Below are 23188 nucleotides of genomic sequence, written 5' to 3' on the forward strand. Positions count from 1 at the left end.
TAAATTGAAATATTTCAGTCCCCCCCAGCTACCTTTTTATTTTCATCCTGCTGCCTCTGTTATGGTTTGGTTCCTTGGTATTTCAGTGGCCTTTTACATGATCTAACTACTTTGTGTCCTTTCTCTATTCAATCTTTCCTCTACCCTGCTACCAGAATTATCTTTCTAAAATACAGATTGGATGATGTCACATGTGCAATTAAAAATTATTTGATGAGTTCTTGTTTCCTATAAAATTAATCTAAACTTCTTACTATGCCATTTGAAGCTCCTCACTGTTACCTACTTTTGTCTGCATTTCTGCCACTTCCTGAAAATAGTCTTAAGTTTCAGCGACCCAGACTCTTATTTTCCCCCACCATTTCATGCAACTCTTCGATAGTGCTCTGCCCTTTTCTTCGATTTCTGTCACAACGTGGCAGTCTTAGATCTCCAATGAACCAGGCTACATTATTCCATTGGCTTTGGTGGAATAATGAAAACCAATCAGAGGTAGCTTCTTCAAATAATTTATATTTATTATACAATTTTTAAATACAACAAATGATTATATAATGTAGAGTTATTGGATCTTTCTAAGCCAAACCTGATTAATGCACAACACTCACACAGGCACATACCTATTTCTTTGGATTAGGGATACAGGGGATTAGTAGCTTAATCTCCATGGGGTGTCTGTCATGGTCCATTAGCGGCATTGTAGGAAAGATCCCTTTCTTTTTCTCTGGCAGCTGCTGAGGCCATCAATGTTGATTGGATTCAACATGAATGCTTTCATTAGGGCCTCTGGTCAGAGACTTATCTTCCAACATTAGCAGAGGGGGAAGGAATAGTATTCACTCCCCCAGCTGGAGTATTTCTTACTGAGCCATGAAAATAGCACAGAGTTCAGTGAACTCACATGGTTTGGTCATATATGATTAGTACCTATGCTGCCTCTCTTGCCCCCACTGGGCTGATTGTGAGTTTTATATAGATTTAAGTTAGATAACTCTGATGTGTTGATCCTAGATACAATTTGTATACATTCGGCTCTGATGGCCCCACCTAGGTGGCTATAGTTTTATTTATATGTACATTAAGCAACCCTGACATGTTGCTGCTGATCAGATGTCGTATCCTTCATTGGACACAGGCAACTTTCCTGAGTTTTTATTGATAAAATGCTATGTCAGTACTGGGACTTAGAGCCATAATTCAAAGTTATAAACATTCTAAATACCTTTCTGTCTACTTGTTTAATACATACTCCTTTATATCTGACGTGTCTGATGCCTACACATTCCCAGTCCTCTAGCCTTCTATGATAACCCTTTCTTTTAACATCCAAGTAAAATTGCTTGAGTTCCCATATGACATACTGAGAGATGTTACCTCTTTCCTATATGTTACCCAGAACCACCTTTCCTCAGCAGATTTGGAAAAGTTGGGGTGTGACATACTGCTATTATTTACCAATGTCCACATCTTCTCCCTGTGGGTGGATTATTCTTCTTTGCCCTGCTGAAGAAGAATATCTTTGTCATATGGCTTATTTTGGTCAATAAAATATAAGAGGAAATGATGTATGTCACTTCCTGTTGCTTTGCTGCACTCTTTTCTCTGCCAAGAGATTACTATTAATGTTTCAAAAGTGACTGCTCTGTCTGATGGTCCCAGCATGAAGATGATAAAAATGAGAAGAATGGCCCTTAGCCAGGCTACAGTGAACTCTAGCGTGGGCAAGAAGTAAACCTTTGCTATTCTCTGCCATCTCATAACTTGAGTATTTATTATCATAGCATGTCCTATGATCTAAAACAATGCCCCGCATTTGGCAGGTGTTCATTAAAATACTTGATGAATGAATGAACTTGAGCAAGGCACTTTCCAGTTGTCTCAAACTGGTATACTCATACCCTCTGTGCTCCCATCTTTAGTGTGGTTCTGGGCTAGTGACTTTGTAGCCCAGGATAGAAATGCACCATTGTCTTAAAGCACCTTTTTCTAAAAGACATTTGAGGAAAAAACCACATTATTTCAAATTGAAAGAGACATGTCATATAGAATAGAACACAAACCTCACAGGAGTTTTTATTTGTTTATTTTTATTTTTTAGATTTTATTTATCTATTTGACAGAGAGAGAGAGAGAGCGCGCGCAAGAGTGATCACAAGCAGGGTGGGGGGGCGCCAGGCAGAGGAAGAGGGAGAAGCAGGCTCCTCGCGGAGCAGGGAGTCTGATGCAGGGCTGGATCCCAGGACCCTGGGATCATGACCTGAGCCAAAGGCAGACACTTAACTGACTGAGCCACCCAGGTGCCCTCTCACAGGAGTTTTTAAAGGAAAAATACAAGTCTTCAAAGAATTTTCATGCCAGTAAACTGCCTCAAGCTATGTTCCCAAGACCCCTTGGAAATGTTTGAGAAGCCTTGATAATCTTTGAGTCTCAGTTTTCTCTGAAATACAGTGTTTAGTCAAAGGCTCCTTAGGAGGAGCTACCTGGTGTAAGCAGCAGTGAACTGGGAGCCAGCAGCCTTGGGCTCCTGTGTTTGCTTTGCTGCTAAATATGCGCAGGACTCTGTCAAGTCATTTAATTGACTAGAACCTCAGACTCGGGAAAAGATGTACTCACACAATGCTATCTATACCACTGGATTTTATTTTTGAAGAATAATATATTTGAAAGGACTTTGAAAATTATTAAGCTCTACCATTCCAATTGAAAATGGTTAGGAAATTCTTAAAATCTTTCCGAATTTGAAGATTTTATTTATAATTCCACTGGGTGGCAGTATTTCACTTGTACTCTACTATTATTCTATAGTTTGTATATAATCTCAAAGAAAAGAGTTTAATCACAATCTCATTCTCTCCCAACCTTATCTTCTCACTTTCTCATCCTGTGCACTCCCTGTCTCCCAGAACAATTCTGAAAAACAGTTACCATCCGTTTAAAAAAGATTTAATGACATAAATGTGAAGATAATTACCCTAAGACAGCAGTTTATCCAGAACTACTGCTTCATTTGGGAAGAAGTGTTAGATAGCTTAATTTTGCTCAGTTGTAAGCAAATTACTTTAATGTAGGTAATTAAAACCAGTTAAAAATCACCGTTGGCTTTTTGGGTGAACGTTTTAACAATTATTTTTTTCAATAAACTCATGTAGACATTTTTGACTGATAATACCATGGATGCTTATTTTATCCTATGTATCGTAAGATCATAAAGCTGTTGTGCTGATTCTTTTGGTATCTGCTATGACAGAACACTTTGTCGTGGTTCTGTATCGGTTAACTGAGCCAGATTTTCTTAGAGAATTAATTCTACAAGGTGAATTTAAGACAAGTACCCATATAAAGCTTGGTAAGTGATTCCTTGCTGACTTCTCTTGAAATTGAGGCTTCAATGTAAGTGGTGGGCTAGGTCTGCTAGAGTCGTCTTGTCCTGTAGCCTGGAAAAAATAAAAATTCCTTAGCAACATAATGGAATGCTAGTTTTCACTTATAAGGAGACCACTGATGCGATTTTTAAATGGCTGAAATTACTACATTCTATACAAGAGAAAGTAGCTGCTTTGAAAAAATTAGGCTGTTTATAAAACTTCATGTAGATAGAGAAATCTTCATAAATGGTGATATTTGAAAGCAAATTTTAATTTTGTGCCAAGTAAGTCTTTGCTGTTTTCAGGGAGAAAAAAAAGAGTAAGTTAAAAAAAAAAAAGATGGTTGTCTAAATTTGAATTGATAAGTTAATGAAAATTTCATCTCTTTCTCTGATGGCCATAATTATAAAGCACAATTCCTTTTTTCTAGTATACATCTTAATGATAAGCTATATGCACTGTGTGCATGAGCATTTAAACAATTTTTTTGAGGAAGGTTATCCATAGCCTTGCACTGATTCTCAAAGGGACTTATGACCCACAAAAAGTAAAAAATAACCCTGATGTTTCACCATCATTACATATTTTAAAGTAGCTTTAAAATTGCTTTAGAAGTCTTACCTCATCAGATAACAATCCTGATTTATATAAGGGAAAAATGGAGGAACAGTGCATCTTGGTTTCAGTAAAGAATTTTAGAAAAATCTCCCAATTTTTTTTGTCCATAAATTAGAAAGTGACGGCTGGCTAATAGATTAGTTAGGTGGATTCATGCAAGTTGAACAACTGAGCCTAATGTGCCCAGATTGATGAACCAGTAGAACATGAGGGTGAGTGCAAGTGGCTTTTTACAAGTCACATTATTCTAGATCCTTTCCTGCTAATCTTCTGATCAGTAATTTAGGAAGCATGCTAATCAAATTTCCCAATAAGAGCGGGAGCGAGAGTGGCAGTTTTGTTTGAGAAGCAGTATTCAAAATATGGAGTCCTCAAAGTAGGAAGAAACCAAGAAGAAAGTAAAAGACAAGTCTTAATATTTGCATTAATAAGTTATTGTATAAAAATAGAGAACTAGAGAAGTTTGCCTTGAGAACAATTCAAAGTGAAAAGATTTGGGAGTTTCAGTTGGTTCTAGAGAGAAGCCGGCATGGTTTGGGCACAAATTGGTCAGAATTTATAAAGTAGGTGAGTTGCCAGAAAAATCAGGGTTCCAACTTGTCTTTGGAACATGAGCCCACGTGGAGTTACTGTTATTGTAGTCTTGTCTGGAAACATACAGGTCTGAACAAAGCTGTTGTTGAAACAGTTTGAGCTCATTTTGGGATATACCTGTTTTCTGAGTCAGTGTACAGTTTGCAAACAGACAAGAAGGACTGGGAGAGAGAAAAGAGAGGAGTCATAGTGGTTAAGAATTCCTATTGAACACCAGCTGTGGTAGGCCCTCTGTTAAATCCTTTAAATGGATTATCTAAGAGACTTCCCTCACAACAACCCTGTGAAGTAGATAGTACTAGGATTCCTTTTTCAGAAATGAGACAATGGAGGCACAGATGGCTTAAATGAATTTCTCATTACTATTTACAGACAGTAAGTAGTAGAGCTTGGAATGGAGTCCTAGTCTGGATCATGAGCCTATGCGTTTAATTGCTCTACTAGACTGCCTTCTAGAAGAAGAGTATTGCGGAGCCAACAGGGGAAAGATTTAACAGAGAGCGGTCACTATCTTTAAATGCTGCAGGCAGGTAAAGAAAGATAAAAAATGAATCTGACAGGAGATGACTTCATTTCAAGTTTTTTCAGTGGAGTGTTGAGGGCAGATGTCAGATTGTAGTGCCCTAAAGAATAAATATCGAAGGAGGGTATATCTGGTGAGGACAGGGCCGGTCAGGGGAAAGATGAGTTGTAAGAGATGATGGCCGGGCGGCCCACAGGAAAACTGGAAGTGGAGGCATGAGGGCGGTTTATGGCTAGAAATGGAAGGAGGAGATTTTCTGTACAGTAAAGAGGTTCTACAAACCAAACATACCAGGGACTAGACAAATAATCTGTTGTCTTTTGTGCAATTTTCAAGAGTGTAAAGTACATTAAAATGCTTTTAGTTTTGGGGCACCTGGCTGGCTCAGTGGGTTAAGTACTTGACTCTTGGTTTCGGCTCTGCTCATGATCTCAGGGTCGTGAGATCAAGCCTGAGTTGGGCTCTGTTCTCAGTGGAGAAGTCCACTTGGGATTCTCACCCTCTTGCTCTGCCCCTCACCGTGTGCACGCGCACACATGCACACACACACACACACACACACACACACACACACACACTCTCTCTCTCTCTCTGTCATAAATAAATACATAAATCTTTTAAAAATTTTAGGGGCACCTGGGTGGTTCAGTCGGTTAAGTGTCTGCCTTCGGCTCAGGTCATGATCCCAGGACCCTGGGACCGAGCCCCCTGCTCCGCGGGGAGCCTGCTTCTCCCTCTCCCTCACGCCTGCCACTCCCCACCCCCACTTGTGTTCTCTCTCTGTCTCTCCCTGTCAAATAAATAAATAAAATCTTAAAAAAAAAATGCTTTTAGTTTTACTGTTGATTTCTTTAAAAATACTTTACAATTCACATTTAATGCATTGGATACTTTTGAATGAAATCAGTTTTGAATGAATGAAATGTGGTTTCTCCTGTCAAGTGGTTTGCTGGAGAAAGATGACTTGCTCAGACCCATCACAATCACCATCAGTGGCCTAATTAGCATTTGTTTCCCCCTTACTTTCCTTGTCTAAAAGAATCCTGATTTGTCTTGGTAGCACTGGGGATGGATCATTAATGTTTTAATCTGTGTGGCACTCTCTTTTTTTTTTTAAGATTTTATTTATTTATTTGACATAGCGAGACACGCGAGAGAGGGAACACAAGCAGGAAGAGTGGGAGAGGGAGAAGCAGGCTTCCCAGAGCAGGGAGCCCGATGCGGGGCTCGATTCCAGGACCCTGGGATCATGACCTGAGCCGAAGGTAGCCGCTTAACGACTGAGCCACCCAGGTGCCCCTGTGTGGCACTCTTATTCCGCACCGCCCCCCCGCGCCCCAGCAATTGGTTTAAGGATGGCTGTGTCACCTAGTTCTGGCTGAGATGTAAGAAGTCTTTTAGGTGAGGTTCCCAGGAAAGCTTTCACTTTTCTCATGAAGAGGAACGCGTATTCTTTGTCCTTTTTCATGGCTAGGAAGTGAAGTATTCAGACATGATGCCTAGAGGTCACACTTTGAAACATGAGGTGACAAGTATGACAACAAGGTCAATGTGTGAAGGATGGCAAGGCAGACATTTAGAAAGCACTTGGTATTCCATCAGTTCTGGGCGGCCTGGCTTTACACTTCTCGTTATGTGAGAGATAGACCTGTATTCATTGAAGTCACTGTTGGTCAGATTTTGTGTTGCTTGCATCAGACAGAGTCCTGAGACAAGCAAAATCCTTCTTCAGCTGTTTCTTGTATAGATGTAGTTTATGGCTATGGTAACTTTTAAGATAATCTTTCTGATTGACCCTCTTTTATTTTTTACAGCCTACAGTGTCTCATTAAAAGGGTTGAAAACAATATGGCTTATCAATTTCAGAAACAATTTAGTCTTTAAAAATTATGTCTGACCACTCTATTCTCTATTTCAATTAGCTGTGCATTTCTAATTTCTTTCCAGTAACTAGAGTAGTGCCTACATGATGTTTGCATCAACTCTATCATATCAAAAAATATTTGTGCTGTGGAAGAAACCAAATCATAAAGCCATTAGAGATGGTTTTCACTTCAGAACTAGGTCAGTTCAAGGGAACCTTTTATTCAGCCATTTGTTTCACATTCTAGATAATCTTAATTGAAGAGAGATTTTATGCCAAAACATTTACTTACTATGAAACTGCTGAAATGTGTGTCTGCCTGGTTAGGAAGAGGTTAAATTTAAAATAATCCTCAGGGGCGCCTGGGTGGCTCAGTTGCTTAAGCGACTGCCTTCGGCTCAGGTCATGATCCTGGAGTCCCGGGATCGAGTCCCGCATCGGGCTCCCTGCTCAGCAGGGAGTCTGCTTCTCCCTCTGACCCTCTTCCCTCTCATGCTCTCTATCTCTCTCATTCTCTCTCTCTCAAATAAATAAATAAAATCTTAAAAAAAAATAAAGTAATCCTCAGTGTTCTTCAGAGTTCCTGGTATGAATAGGATTATTTTGTGTTCTTTGCATTGAAATGTTCACACTCTTGAGATATGGCGGTTAGGGAAGGTTATCACCTCTGCCTCCACATTGTTTGGCTTAAAGTACACAAAGACAGGTGACATGGGAGCTTTTGTAGTGGGTTTGAAGGTATGAAAAATGAAGTAGTGAAATCTGGTTGGAAGCATTTTCTTCATATAGTGAGTCTAATACTAATAAAGATGCTTTATCTATTTTTAGAGTGTGACTTGGATTTGTGTTCAGACGATGAAACACAATTTCTAGTCAATTCTAGGAGTGCTGTGGAGAGAAAAATTGACCTGTCTATATAAAACAAAAGTCTAGACACTACCATAAAAATTGTTTAAATGACAGTGGGAAAATCAACATTAAAAATTATTAGAACAATTAAACAAAAATTTATTAAACACATGAATAAACATCTCTGCATGTGACATAGAAAGGAAATGCAGTATCCAGCAAATATATCCAATTATGCAGAGATGGAGCATTTTAATATGCCGATCTTGTTTAATCCCTTGAGTCATGGCATAATTAGCTACCAGAAGATTCGATCACTTCAAATCAGATGGTCAAATCTTTTGGCTTTGCTCTTAACTATCATCACATCGAATGAATTAATAATTCATTCTTAGTGCTTTGAGTCAAGTCTAATAAGAACAATCTAAGTTTCAGATTTTCTCTAAAAATTATATAAGGAGAGCTCTGTTACTGTGTTTTATTTTAAATAGAAGTATAATTTCCTGGTTATGCCATTGTTTGGGATACTTTTCAAGTGAAACCTCAATCCTTGAGATGCTTCCCATTTTGAGATGTGTGTATCATCATGAATCACTAATTAATGTAAATCTTCCACATTAATAAAAAATCTGACTTCTTAAATAATGGCTAGAGAAGTGGTAACTCTCTTCTCTGCTTTGGCAAGTCAGTTGTTTTACAGTGCTTGCTTAGCATTGGTAAGTAATATGAACCCCCAATGACTCTATATTAGGTTGTCTCTCTACCCATAGGAATAAACAGATTTGTAGCTATTATCTATTTCCTGCCTTGAATCATACTCATTCATAGGTTGCTGTGCCCTCTGTTATGTATCCAAAGCATACCCTGTTGTCCGTCACACCTTGAGAGCCATCCCCTCCATCACAAATCCTTTCTTGGTAATTGTGGCTCACACTGATCCAACCATCCCTGGTTTTCAGTCTTCTACATCCATGGACACGTTATTAGTCTATCATAGTTTTCTTTCCTAGTGAGCCAGGTGCTCCTTACGGTACATTTCAACATAACATTCCAGTCACCATACGTTGAAAATGGCGTCGGAAAGGAAGCCTATTTGCCATTCTTGAATATTCTGTTTATGTGTTAGTATTTTGTCATACAGTTTTACAATTATTTTCATCGTTTAAGGCAGCTTTGTTTCATTTACTAATTGCTTTGTGTAACCTTTGTCTAATGAACAAGGGTTCATTCATGGTGGGAGTCATGTTTTAAATTTTATTTGTCAACCTCACTTTACCACAGGACTGGATACATAAGCTCTCAATAATACTTGGGTATGAACTGGATTAAACTCTAGAATATTTCATGTATATATGAGTACATTAGTCTTCTTGGGCTGCTATAGCAAAATATTATAGACAGGTGACATATGACAAACATTTATTTTCTCACAGATGTGCAAGCTAGATGTCCCCAATCAGAAAGCCACCAAATTTGGTTTCTGGTGAGAACTCTTTCTGGCTTGCCGATGGCTGCCTTCTCACTGTGTCCTCCTGCGGTCTTTCCTCTAGGCCTTCATGGAGAGACATCTCTGGTGTCCCTTCCCCTTTTTGTAAAGGCACCAGTCCTATTGGATTAGGGCCTCACCCTTATAATCTCATTTAACTTTAATTACCTCCCCAAATGCCCTATATGTAGATACAATCCACATTGGTTTTTAGAGCTTCAATGTATAAATTTGGGGGAAACAATTTAGTTCATAACAATGAAGACATGACATATGAGTAAATCTTTTAAGAAAAGAGCTATTGAATTTTTCTTTTTTTGTAAGTTCTTTTTCCCCCCCTCTTACATGTTTTCAACCTAACTTGATGTAAGCCTCCATTTCACCCATATCTTTCTGTAATCATGGACATTTCTCCTAATGTTTTTTGCTCTGTATGGTTGGCAGGTGTTAATTTTTTTTTTCTTAAAATTCTTAGCTAGAACTGATCAAGGTTCTTCTAGGAGTTTTACCTAAAAGATCTCCTCTGGAAGCTTGGCCGAGAGTGGGTCCAAGGTTAAGCTTTATTAATCACTCCTGCTGTTCCCCTTTTTTGCACACCGCAAAGCTCACCTTTGAGAGGACCAACACATCATAGCTGCCTACCAAACAACTGTCTCAAGGACTTTCGTTGATTATCATAGAATTTGAAGCATATATGAATGATCTTAAGTCTGATTATTAATGAGAACAAATGAGGCCAGGACTGTTATGTACAAAGGATGAGCCTGCTGACTTGGAATTCCATCAAATAATTGTCTTAGGCTGAGTGGCTCATTTTTGACTAAAAGGGTTAGAGAAGTTTCTATGTCCAGATGTACTGAAAGGATGATGTTTATGTATCCCACATTTCAACTTCTTATTTGCCATAACAATAGCAATCACCATTTATCATATATCTTCTACTTGGGCAGACAATCACACAGACTCATACGCATATATACACAAGTACATGTGCACTTGTGGGTATACACACACACACATACACACACCTGAGCCAGGTGTTTGACTCATTACCATAATCACCCTGTCACATTTGATATTTTCTTTCTTGGTCCTCCAAACTCTAGCCTCCTTCACAAGTAATATTTTTACATCCACCATAGAAAAACCTTGTTATCGCAAAGTCTAATTCCTGTTTTTATCATGGCTAAGTGGGCCACTTATTTGTGTTTGTAGTTATTATTATTTTTAATCAAAACCCTCAGAGCTCCTCCCAAATTTGTTGGGTTGTTTTCTACTGGATTTTTCCAGTAGAAAGTTATTTCAGCTTTAGGAAAAGGAGGAGTTATTTCAGCTTTAACTCTAGGCATGGCACTCTTAACTGTATAAACCTATTATTTTATTTATTTATTTTTATTTATTTTTATTTTTTATTTATTTTTTTAAATTACTTTTTTTTTAAAGATTTTATTTATTTATTTGAGAGAGAGAGAATGAGAGATAGAGAGCACGAGAGGGAAGAGGGTCAGAGGGAGAAGCAGACTCCCTGCCGAGCAGGGAGCCCGATGTGGGACTTGATCCCGGGACTCCAGGATCATGACCTGAGCCGAAAGCAGTCGCTTAACCAACTGAGCCACCCAGGTGCCCCTTATTTTTAATTTTTTAAAAATATTTTATTTATTTATTTGCCAGAGAGAGACACAGCGAGAGAGGGAACACAAGCAGGGGGAGTGGTAGAGGGAGAAGCAGGCTTCCCACTGAGCAGGGAGCCCGATGTGGGGCTCGATCCCAGGACTCTGGGATCATGACCTGAGCTGAAGGCAGACACTTAATGACTGAGCCCCATCCTCCTATTATTTTAGGGCAGTACTGTTAATGCAGGAATGGGGCTTTGTCCACCTGTCCGAGTTAGTATAGAATTTTCTTCATATCCCCGTGTAGTTATTGATTTCCTAGTTTTCATTAGCCAAATAGCATTGTTTTTGCCATTAGCAGGAAGTGTTGTCTACTTACATTTTTCATTTAAGATTTGTGCATTTCTTTAATGAAATAAGATAAAAATCTTGTAAATGAAAATGTTCTATGTAAGTCTTGTATTTATATTTTCTTATTAGAGCTCATTGTTTTATTTCTTAACACTTCATTCTGTTGTGTGTGTGCAGAATATATATATATTCTATTTATTCTACTATATATATGTAATTAGCCCCTATTCCTGTAGATTTGGGAGATTGGAATCTCTCTAAGATGCCTGTGTAAGCAACGAAGGTTTACATCCTCATGGTCATCCTTGCCTTTGCTTTCTTGCTTCTGCTCTGCTTAGCAGATGCACCTTCTTGTAGCCCTGCTTAGGCTACCTTGTTCTACATCAAGTCAATGTAGGCAAGGAATCAAGTTTTTAAATAAATTTTTATTAGTGGACTGTCTTCTCTCTCTCCACACAAGAAATTTGTGTGAGTGTAGTAGGTTATATTGGTAGTTGGGGAAGAGAAGAAGAGAGGATATAACAGAAGGGCAGACAACTTCAAATTAAATATTAAAATGTTTGCCTTTACCTGATATTTGGTGTTCTCCTGACCAGCTTGTTTTGATTATCTGCTTCACCTTATGTAATTTACTGCCTGAATTCTTCTTCTCCTTTCTCTTTCTCCATCTTACGTTTCCTTCTTCTTAATCTTCACATCCCTTTTCCCCATCTTCTCCTTCCTTGATTGCATCTGAGTAACTAGTCTACAAAGCAGTTCAGCTGTCTCCCATCACTGACCCCAAACTCAGCTGTTTTCTACCATTGCATATTGCAATTTATCAAAGTGCTCAACTGGAACAGGATCCACTCTTTTAAAGAGGCAGTTGGTTGAACAAAAATATTTTTTTGTGTGTTTTATTTTGTTTTGCTTTTGCCATTAGAAAGGAATATCAGAATGCCAAAGAGTTGGTAATGATTATACCATGTTTGTACAACTTTATGCACCAATAGCTTCTGAGGTAGTTAACAGATGAGGCGTGAGAGAAATTTGATTTGGGTGAGTTAGTAGCTAAAATTAGAGATTAATGTGTTAGGTTCAGATTTTATGTTCATGTGCTAGAAACAAAAACTTCAAAGTAATTAAACTCCAAAGAGGATAGATTCAAATAAAATGACATGAATAATAATTAGAATTTTATTTTAAGTGGACTGCACTACCCAGTAGATTTGTTTATGCAATATAACTTTAAACCTTCTTTGTAAAAAATAAACTTAATTTAACCTGAACTTTCAAACTTGTAGAATTATTTGACGTAATGTGTTCGTTCTGATTTTAAATTCTGAGGTTTCTTACTTCTCTGGTTTTTTGGAGTGTCAGGAAGCAGGCCTCTTATTCCTTCACATTTATTCACTTTATTTTAATTTACCTAATTTGCCTTGATGAACAAATAACATGATGGCCAAATTTGCTCTAAGGAAATAGGTGTTTATTGTTAATTAAATCAGTCCTTTCCCACTTTTCTGCCAATGACAGATTAGTTTATTCTACCTTAGCTGTTTATTTCTTTCTTTATTTTAAATTAATGCTAATGAATAATTGGCAATGGCCAGCTCCAATCTGGACAGATAATTCACTTGTACCTACTCTCCGCACCCATTCCCCTGTCACAAAGTTACTCCTTTAACCTTGTTATAGCCAACTGGCCCTTTTATAAGGTGGGTGAGATCTGGAAAAGTTAACTGAGCTTCTAGGCATTAAATGATCACTGTGGTATTAAACAATGTGTTATATATGTTGTATTCTTAGGCCAGTCTTATGGAACAGAAAATGAATTAGAAGCCTAAAAATTTTCCAGTCTATTTGGAAAAAACAAAACACAATAAACACCGAAGGTTTTTTTTTTTTTTAAGATTTTATTTATTTATGTGAGAGGAGAGAGAATGAGAGAGCATGAGGGGGGGGAGGGTCAGAGGGAGAAGCAGACTCCCTCCTGAGCAGGGAGCCTGTTGTGGGACTCAATCCTGGGACTCCAGGATCATGACCTGAGCTGAAGGCAGTCGCTTAACCAACTGAGCCACCCAGGCGCCCACAAACACCCGTTTTATTTGTTTATTAAACTTTTTATTTTGAGGTAATTGTATATTCACATGCAGTTGTTAGAAGTAATATGGAAAGATCCTATGTAGCTTTTATTGTTTCCCCCAGTGGTAACATTTTCATTACCACAAGGGTCTCCATGTTACTCTTTTATAGCCATGCCCACTTTCCCCCTCCCCCACACCCCAGAACCCGAGGTAACCACTAATCTGTTCTCTATCTCTATTAATGTTTTCATTTTAAGAATGTTATATACATGGAATCCTAGAGTATGTAACTTTTTGAGATTGGCGTTTTTTTACTTAGCATAATTCGTTCTAGATTCACCTAGGTTGTTGCACGTATCAATAGGTCATTCATTTTTATGGCTAAAACATGGTGTTGATGTATCATAATTTGTTAAAACATTCACACACTAAAGGACATCTGGGTTGTTTCTAGGTTTTGACTACAATGAATAAAGCTACTATAAAAATTCTTCTACGGGTTTTTGTCTGAATAAAAGTTTAGTTTCTCCAAGATAAATGCCTGGAGTAGAGTTGGGTTGTATTGTTCTTGCAAGTTTAATTTTTAAAATAAATTGCCAAACATTGCCCCAGAGTGGTTGTACTGTTTTACATTCCTATTAGCAATGTATGAGTTATCCAGTTTTTCCCAGCCTTGTATCCAGCATTTGGTGGTGTCACTACTTTTTATTTTGTAAAAATAAAAAAATTTTTATAGGTGTGTAATGCTATCTCATTATGGTTTTAATTTGTATTTTTCTTAAGGCTAGTGATATTGAACATCTTTTCAAGTACTTATTTGCCATCTGTATATCCTCTTTGGTGAAATGCCACTTCATATCTTTTTCCCATATGCTAATTGGATTGTTGGTTTACTTATTGTTGAGTTTTGAGAGTTCTTTAATATTCTAGATACTAGTCCTTTGTTGGGGTATATGATTTGCCAGTATTTCATTCTAATCTGTAACTTGTTTTTCTCCCAAGAAGGTCTTTTGCCGAATAAAAGTTTATAATTTTGATGAAATCAGATTTATAAATTTTTCCTTTTTGGATTGTGCTTTTAGTGTGAAGTCTTAGAACTCTGAATACTGAATTTTTTCCCTATTTGCTTTTCTAAAAGTTTTATAGTTTCACCTTTTATATTTTAAGTCCATGATCCATTTTCAGTTAATTTTTGTTTAAGATGTAGAGGTTGAGTCATCCAACCCACTAACATGGTATGTTTCTCCATTTATTAGATCTTCTTTGATTTTTTTTTATCACATTTTACGGTTTTAAGCATACAAGTTGTATACATGTTTTTCTTAGATTTATGTCTATGCTATGTAGATGGTATTTTATTTAATTATAATGACCAAATCTTCATTGCTAGTATATAGAAATACAATTTATTTTGCATGCTTATCTTTATCTTGTGGCCTTGCTAAGCTCTCTTATTTTAGGAGATTTTAAACAATTATTATTGATTCCTTGGGATTTTCTTCATAGACAGTCATGTCATCTGCAAATAAAGTACAGTTTTCTTTATTTCTTTTATCTTTATGCCCATGTACTATGTTGAAGAGATTGTATAGCATTGGTATGGATTCTTCTTTAAGCATTTGGTAGAATTCTTCATTCAAACCACATGGGCTTTGAGATTTCTTTTTTGGGGGGGTTTTAAAATTATATATCCAATATCCTTAAGAGTTATATGGATGTTCAATTTGTATTTCATATTAAATTAGTTGTGGTAATTTGTTTTTTGAGGATAGTCCATTTCATTTAAGTTGTTAAATTTATGTGTTTTGTTTTTTATAGTATTATCTTATACTTTTGATGCCTGCAAGGTCTATAGTGATATCCCTTCTTTTCTCTCTTTTCCTTCCTTCCTTTCTTCCTTTCTTTCATAATTTGTGCCTTTTCTTGCTTTTCTTTGCCAGTCTTGTAGAGGTTTGCCAGTTTTAATGATCTTTTCAACAAATCAGCTCTTTATTTCATTGATTTTCTCTAATGTTTTTCTGTTTTTAATTTCATTGATTTCCATTCTTTATTATTTCTTTCCTTCTGTTTGCCTTGGATTTATTTTGCTCTTCTTTTTCTAATTTCTTGAAGTGGAGCTAGATTGATTTGAAACTTTTCCTGTTTTTACTGTATATATTTAGTACTATAAATTTCCCTCACAGAACTGCTTTAGCTGTGTCCCACATATTTTGACACATATTATTTTGATTTTCATTCATTGCAATGTATTTTAATAACTTTGAGACTTCCTTTTTGACCCACAGATTATTTAGAAGTATGTATATTAGTTTCCAACTATTTGAATATTTTCCTATTATGTTATTGATTTCCAGTTTGATTCTGTTGAGGTCAGGGAAAACACTTTGTGTGATTTAATTCTAAAGTTTTGATATTGTCTTATGGTCCAGGATATGATTTAGCTTGGTATATGTTCTGTGCACACTTGAAAATGTACATTCTGCTATTGTTGGGTGGTGTGTCTATAGATGTCACTTAGAGTCCATTGGTTGACAGTGATGTTATTTTATTCCTTGCTGATTTTTTGTCTAGTTGTTCTATGAATTGTTGAGAGAGAGGTGTTGAAATTTCCAACTTTAATTCCAGACTTGTCTGTTCTCCATTCAGTTGTCTTAGTTTTTAGTTTCACATATTTTGCAGCTCTGTTTTTTGTTGTGTACACATTTAGAATTCTTATAGCTTCTTGATTAGATTGATACTTTTAACATCATATAATTTCCCTCTCTATCTCTAGTAATTTTCTTTGCTCTGAAGGTTCTACTTTATACGATATTAACATAACCACCTGTTCTTTCTTTTGATTAATGGTTGCATGGTATATCTTTTTCTACATTTTTACTTTCCACCTGCCTATAATTTGAAGTGAATTTCTTCTAGACATCATATACTTGGTTCATTTTTTAAAAATGGGTTGTTGGGGTGCCTGGGTGGCTCAGTTGGTTAAATGGCTGCCTTCGGCTCAGGTCATGATCCTAGGGTCCTGGGATGGAGCCCTGTGTTGCACTGTCTGCTCAGCAGAGAGCCTGCTTCTCCCTCTCTCTCTACCTGCCACTCTGCCTACTTGTGTTCTTTCTCTATCCCTGTCAAATAAATAAAATCTTTAAAAAATAAAAAAAAATGGGTTGTTGAAGCTTTTTCAGCTAATTCTTTTTTTTTCAGATAATTCTAACATCTCTGTCATCGGATGTTGGCACCTTGCAGACATTTTTAATTTTTATTCAGTTTGAGATCTTTGTGATTTTTGATATAAGGAGTGACTCTATTGAAACCTGGACATTTTGAGTATTTTATAATGTGACCCTGGTTCTTATTCAAATCTTCTGGCTTAACTGGATTCCTCTAACTCTGCTCCCATAGGAGGATGGGGGTACCTCCCCACCTATTGACAACTGAAGGGATTGACTTTATTACTACTGAGTGAGGTGGGAGTTCTGGCTCTCCATTAGGCCTCCACTGATACCTCCCTGGCTGAAAGAAATAGAAGTGTTTTGTTATTTCTCCTAAAACACGTATGTGTAAAAATGAGTAATTCAAAAAACTAATTCCAGGAATGAAGAATTCTTAGGAAGTTGATGTTATATAAATAATTTTTCTTAAACTTTATAATTTATGTACATTTGAGCTCCTTAATAATTGTATTTAAGTTGTAACATTTAAATTGTCGTAAGTCTCAGGGTACATGGGTGGCTCAGTCGGTTAGGCATCCAATTCTTGGTTTTGGCTCAGGTCATGATCTCAGGGATGTGAGATCAAGCCCCCCCACCCCCCAGTCAGGTTCTGTGTTCAGCATGGAGTCTGCTTAGTTTTCTCTCTCTCCCTCTCCCTCTGCTCCTCTTCTTGCTTGCACTCGCTGTCTCTCTCTAAAATAAATAAATAAATAAATAAAAAATCTTTAAACTGTCATAAGTCTAGGGGCACCTGGCTGGCTCAGTCAGTAGAGCACCTGACTGTTGATCGCAGGGTCAAGAGTTCAAGCCCCACATTAGGCATGGAGTCTACTTAAAATAAAAAGTAAATAAATAAATTGTTGTAAGTCTATTGTACTGAACAGTGGGAACCACAGATATTATTCTTTTATTAAACCAAAAAATAATACTTGTGCTTTATGACAAATCCAACAAATTCAGATTAGTTTAGAGTAAAATGGTCCTCTTCATCCCAATTCCATTCTCCAGATGTAACTATTAACAATCAGACATGCATTCACTCAGTGTTTAGGATCTATTTACACATTCAGTCATGTTCCCCCACCTCCCTTACTCCCTCCACCTTCTCTTTCTATGCCTTCTTTGTAAGCTCATCCTTCTTTATCCAGCTATTAAATATTGGGATGCTTTCAGACTTGGTTCTAGAAACCTTTTCTTCTGCATTACTATTGTTTTTCTTTGTGACTCATCTAAATCCTTGCCTCAGTTGCCATTTACACTTAGATGACTCATAAATTTATTTTTCTACTTCAGATCTCCGGTCTGAGTGTCAAACCGATAATGCCAACTCTGTACTTAACATCTCTTTTTGTATACAAATGGCACTTCAAGTCCAAAAACCAGACTGGTGGTCTTCCCTTCCAACCTCTTACAGATTTCACATCTTAGTGAATGGTACCACCGTATATTGAGTTATATTTGCCAGAAGCCTAGAGTCATTGTTGCCTCCCTTTCTTCTGCACCTCCCATATCCACCCTGTGGTTTTTCCTTCCTGAATCTGCCCACTTGTTTCCGTTTCTACTTCCAGGCTTTTGTCATCTTCTGTCTGGGCTAGACCAGTAGTTTCTTAAATGGACTTTTTGCTTTAGTCTTATTGTATCTGAATTAAATTTTTACTCTGTAACCAGAAAGGTACTTTTAAAATAAAAATTTGGTCATGTTACCTGCCTACTTAAAATATTTAATTTTTTTCTTGTTCCTACGGTAAATACCAAAATCCTTAACATGACTTAGCACAGTGTAGATCCTGTAGATGACATTTAATAAGTATTTGTGGAAAAATGAATAGATGAATTTATATAGTTGAGTGTGTGCTATTAAAATAGTATTGTTCACACATGTATCTCTATGTATCTTTTTTATTCTTGTTATATTTCTATTTGATATGTTTCTAGAAGTGGGGTTGCTAGTATAGTTTGGTTTTCATCTATTAAATATCAAGGGTAAAGTACCAGTTGGTGTAGTGCCTTGTAGTGTAGCCATCAAGAGAAAAAGAGAAGTCTGATCTAGGGAGATCAGTGGTGATTTATTAAGGGAGCCATCTTGTACCTCCTACCTGATGGAAGGGAGTTATATCCTAAAGAATTGCCCAATGACTTAAGGATTTCTTTGTTTTTGAGATTTTATGCCAAATAACTTTAGGTAAAATATTTTATAAGATAGAGCAAGGGACAAATGAGTCAGATTTTTATATTTGTAGCAAACGTGACTTACTCCTATTTTTATTTTGCTTACTTTTTTGTGTGTGTATTAAAGACAGCATAGGAAATTAGGTAGTTGAAGGAAAGGAATGATCTGAAATGGGGTGGTCACATAAGGGTGAATGGAAATAATATATGAATTATAATTTCACAGAAGTAAAAGATATGTGTACTAGTGTAGTTGATACTGGGCGGAATGTGATGTAGGCAAATAGTATTTTCAGAGACAGTTCTTCCATTTCTCTCTCTTTTGGTTCACTCCATGGAGGGAGGATGGTGTGTACTGGTGCTTGTGAAGTAGGTAGAAAACAGCATGAAGGTATCAGGTGCCTGAAAGATGGGGATCTAGGGGTATCAGTTTGCTACTAGCTTGGCACTTGCTAGTTTTGTGACCTTGGGCAACGTAGCTAATCTCTGTGATAATTTCCCATCTGAAAAAAGTACTAACCACTGATTTACATGCAGACTAGGTTGGATGTGATCATTTGTTTTATTATTTATTAATGTATTTATTTTGAAAACTCATTTGTTGTTTGAGCTGATACTAAAACACTTTATTACTGATTCATTTTTATTACTGATTTTAGTTATGAATTTGCATACCAGAAAGATAAAAAGGCTGCAGAATGACTCACAACGGGTAGTTAGGGCACTGAGAGGTTCCATTAAACTCTGAGAATTAATATGCTTTTGGAAATATGCATGTATTCCAAGGGAGCACAGAACTCTATGAAATTTGTATGTAATTACAAATTTTTTCTGTTTTTCCCCTCTAGTCTATTTTTGTTCATACCGAAATGTGTGGATTAAGCAGCTTTATATTTATTTTCTTCTTCCTATTAATTTTGCATCACCTACTCTGTGGCTGCTTAAGCAAAACATTGATTTAATTGCTCTGTTTGTCATTTCTTCTTGTTCCAGGCAATGGACCTCACCATGACCGTTGCTGTACTTATAATGAAAACAACTTGGTGGATGGTGTTTATTGTCTCCCAATAGGACACTGGATTGAGTCAACTGGGCACACCAATGAGATGAAGCATACCACGGACTTCTATTTTAATATTGCAGGCCACCAAGCCATGCATTACTCAAGGTAAAAATAGTGCCATGTTTATAAGCATAGAGATAGGACGAGAGGTAGTATTAGGACAATGGATGTGTTTACTGTGTCCAAAACAGCAGCGTTTCCCTTTGGAAGGGCGTATAGACCTGCAGTACTTTAAGGAGATAAATTACAGTGAATCACTGTGTGAGCTTTTCTGGTTCTAGATGTGAAGGATCCTTTGTATAGAGTTCTTTTATTAGTTACATACTCTGGCATCAACATATTTTGACCGAATTGTACTTAGCTAGTCTTTGTACTTTCATAGTGGTTCCCAGATCAGCATTTATCTTTTATTTTACCAACCGACACAAAAATTGGTGTCTCTTTATAAACTTTTATTCAGATAAATGTGTGAAACTGTAGACATAAAACTAGATTAGATGTGATCATTTGCTCTGTTATTAATATATTTATTTATTTAATTATTATGCTGGCAATATGTGCCATAATAAAAATTCAAACACTAAAGAGGATGCTAACTGAAAAGTAAGGTTCGATACACTCTCCTTCATTACCACTCATCGGAAGTAATTATTTCCAATGATTTTATGGTTAGTTTTTCTGGAGTTTAATTCCAAGTGTTAAATAATATTCATACACTTTATTTGTTAATGTATCAATTTAAAAAAGCTATTGTTTCCCATCTGTGGCATGAAAGATACCAAGTTCACTTACACTTGTCTTCTTTCCCCACTCCCACTTCCTGCCAGCTCATTTAAAAACTTCTTTTGTTATTTAACTTCATAAAAATCCCATTTCTTGATAGTTTTTGATAGTGCCTCTTGATTTTCTACTGGGTAAGTCAGATTTGTTGTCCTTGTATTTTCCTCCACATCTACTCCCACCTGTTAATTCCTGTTTTGCATTACTTTCACATTTTCAAGGTTTACAGAATTTACAATTAAGTTAGGCAAATTAAGTCTTTTATAGTTTAATTTGAAAATGGAAACCAATATTCAACATTTAAAATATCATGTAAATATTATTTACTGTAGAACATGCAGTGTTTGTGCCATAGACAAAGAGAGGCATTCTCATGCTCTTAAAAACTGCATTGCTTTGAGAATGAGAGATGTAATTAGTACAAACAGGATAGTGAATGGTAGGAGAGAGGATGCAACTTCATCATAGTGTTAGGGAATTCATGTTCTTCTTGGACATACCATTCTTGGAAATCCATGCTAGATGTTCACCTTGCTGATGGACTGGAGGCAGAACATGAGCAAGAGAGGAGTTAAGCATGACCTGTGATTTTATAGCCTGAGCAACTGGATTAATGGTGTCCTGTTTATTGAGATGGGGAAGACAAGGAGATGAGCAGTTTGGAGTATGGATTGAGATGATAATTCTATTGTAGACATAATATATTTGAAATGTAGGTTAGATTGCAGAAAGCAAATCAATTTGATATCTGGAGTTTTATGGAGAGATTGTGAATGGACAGATAAAATTTGGGTTATCAATATATAGATGACATTCAAAGTAATGAGTTCATTATTTATTTATTTTTAAAGATTTATTTATTTTTTTAGAAAGAGAGCACGAGTGCGGTGAGGGGCAGAGGGAGAGAGAAAGAATCCTCAAGCAGACTCTCTGCTGAGTGTGGACCCTGACGGGGGGCTCAGTATCATGACCCTGAGATCATGACCTGAGCTGAAATTAAGAGTCAGATGCTTAGCCGACTCAGCCACCCAAGCACCCCTCAAAATGATAAGTTTAGATGAGATCATTTAGTGAATGAGTGAAATATAGCAGAGACAAAGAAGTGAAAATAATAAGCCCTTGCATACATATAATTTAGAGATCAAAGAGAAGAGGATCCAGAGAAAAGAATTGAAAGAGGCACCCATTGAGATGTACTGACCTTTAGTGAAGTTGTGTTTCTGAGTTATTTTTCATTTTTGCTGAACCACAACTGCTGAAGAGTCGTGTTTTAGGCTCTAGGGATTTCCTTCTACTATTTGATTATTTCTCCTCCTTTGTTCTTTGTTCTTTTGTTTAAGATCCTCCTTAGATGGATGTTGGACCTCGTGGATTTATATCTTTTTTTTTTAATTTTATTTTATTATGTTATGTTAGTCACCATACAATACATCATTAGTTTTTGATGCGGTGATCCACGATTCAGTTTTCATATAACACCCAGTGCTCCATGCAGTACGTGCCCTCCTTAATACCCATCACCAGACTCACCCATCCCCCCACCCCCTCCCCTCTAGAACCCTCAGTTTGTTTCTCAGAATCCATAGTCTCTCATGGTTCGTCTCTCCCTCTGATTTCCACCCCTTCATTTTTCCCTTCCTTCTCCTAATGTCCTCCATGCTGTTCCTTATGTTCCACAAATAAGTGAAACCATATGATAATGGACTTTATCTGCTTGACTTATTTCACTGAGCATCATCTCCTCCGGTCCCATCCATGTTGATGTAAAAGTTGGGTATTCATCTTTTCTGATGGCTGAGTAATATTCCATTGTGTATATGGACCACATCTTTTTAAAAAAATTTTTTATTGTTATGTTAATCACCATACATTACATCATTAGTTTTTGATGTAATGTTCCATGATTCATTGTTTGTGCATAACACCCAGTGCTCCATGCAGAACGTGCCCTCTTTAATACCCATCACCAGGCTAACCCATCCCCCCACCCCCCTCCCCTGGACCATATCTTCTTTATCCATTCATCTGTTGAGGGACATCTCGGCTCTTTCCACAGTTTGGCTATTACAGACATTGCTGCTATGAACATTGGGGTGCATATGGCCCTTCTTTTCACTACATCTGTGTCTTTGGGGTAAATACCCAGGAGTGCAATCGCTGGGTCATAGGGTAGCTCTATTTTTAATTTTTTGAGGCACCTCCACACTGTTTTCCAAAGTGGCTGTACCAACTTCATTCCCACCAACAGTGTAAGAGGGTTCCCCTTTTTCCACAACCTCTCCAACATTTGTTGTTTCATGCCCTGTCAATTTTTGCCATTCTACCTGGTGTAAGGTGGTTTCTCAATGTGGTTTTTCTTTGAATTTCCCTGATGGCTAATGATGATGAACATTTTTTCACGTGTCTGTTAGCCATTTGTATGTCTTCTTCAGAGAAGCGTCTGTTCATGTCTTCTGCCCATTTTTTGACTTGATTATTTGTTTTTTGGGTGTTGAGTTTGAGAAGTTCTTTATAGATCTTGGATACCAGCCCTTTATCTGTAGTGTCATTTGCAAATATCTTCTCCCATTCTGTGGGTTGCCTCCTTGTTTTGTTGACTGTTACCTTTGCTGTGCAGAAGCTTTTTATCTTGATGAAGTCC

At 37.0% G+C, this 23188-nt stretch overlaps 1 protein-coding gene across 6 annotated transcripts in view; it reads left to right on the top strand.

The window, feature by feature from the left end:
* Positions 1 to 23188, top strand: part of EPM2A (EPM2A glucan phosphatase, laforin) — a 102604-nt gene that overhangs the window by 11982 nt on the left and 67434 nt on the right. For 4 of the 6 annotated variants that reach the window (XM_027603755.2, XM_027603758.2, XM_027603756.2 and 1 more), the window contains exon 2: positions 19698 to 19872. In XM_027603755.2, the coding sequence (XP_027459556.1) occupies positions 19698 to 19872 (175 nt within the window). Of the gene's footprint in view, positions 1 to 19697; positions 19873 to 23188 lie in introns of those variants that run through there. The other 2 variants (XM_035728682.1, XM_035728683.1) reach the window with 2 other exon arrangements.

The sequence above is a fragment of the Zalophus californianus genome, chromosome 7 (assembly GCF_009762305.2).
Source record: "Zalophus californianus isolate mZalCal1 chromosome 7, mZalCal1.pri.v2, whole genome shotgun sequence".
NCBI lineage: Eukaryota > Metazoa > Chordata > Mammalia > Carnivora > Otariidae > Zalophus > Zalophus californianus.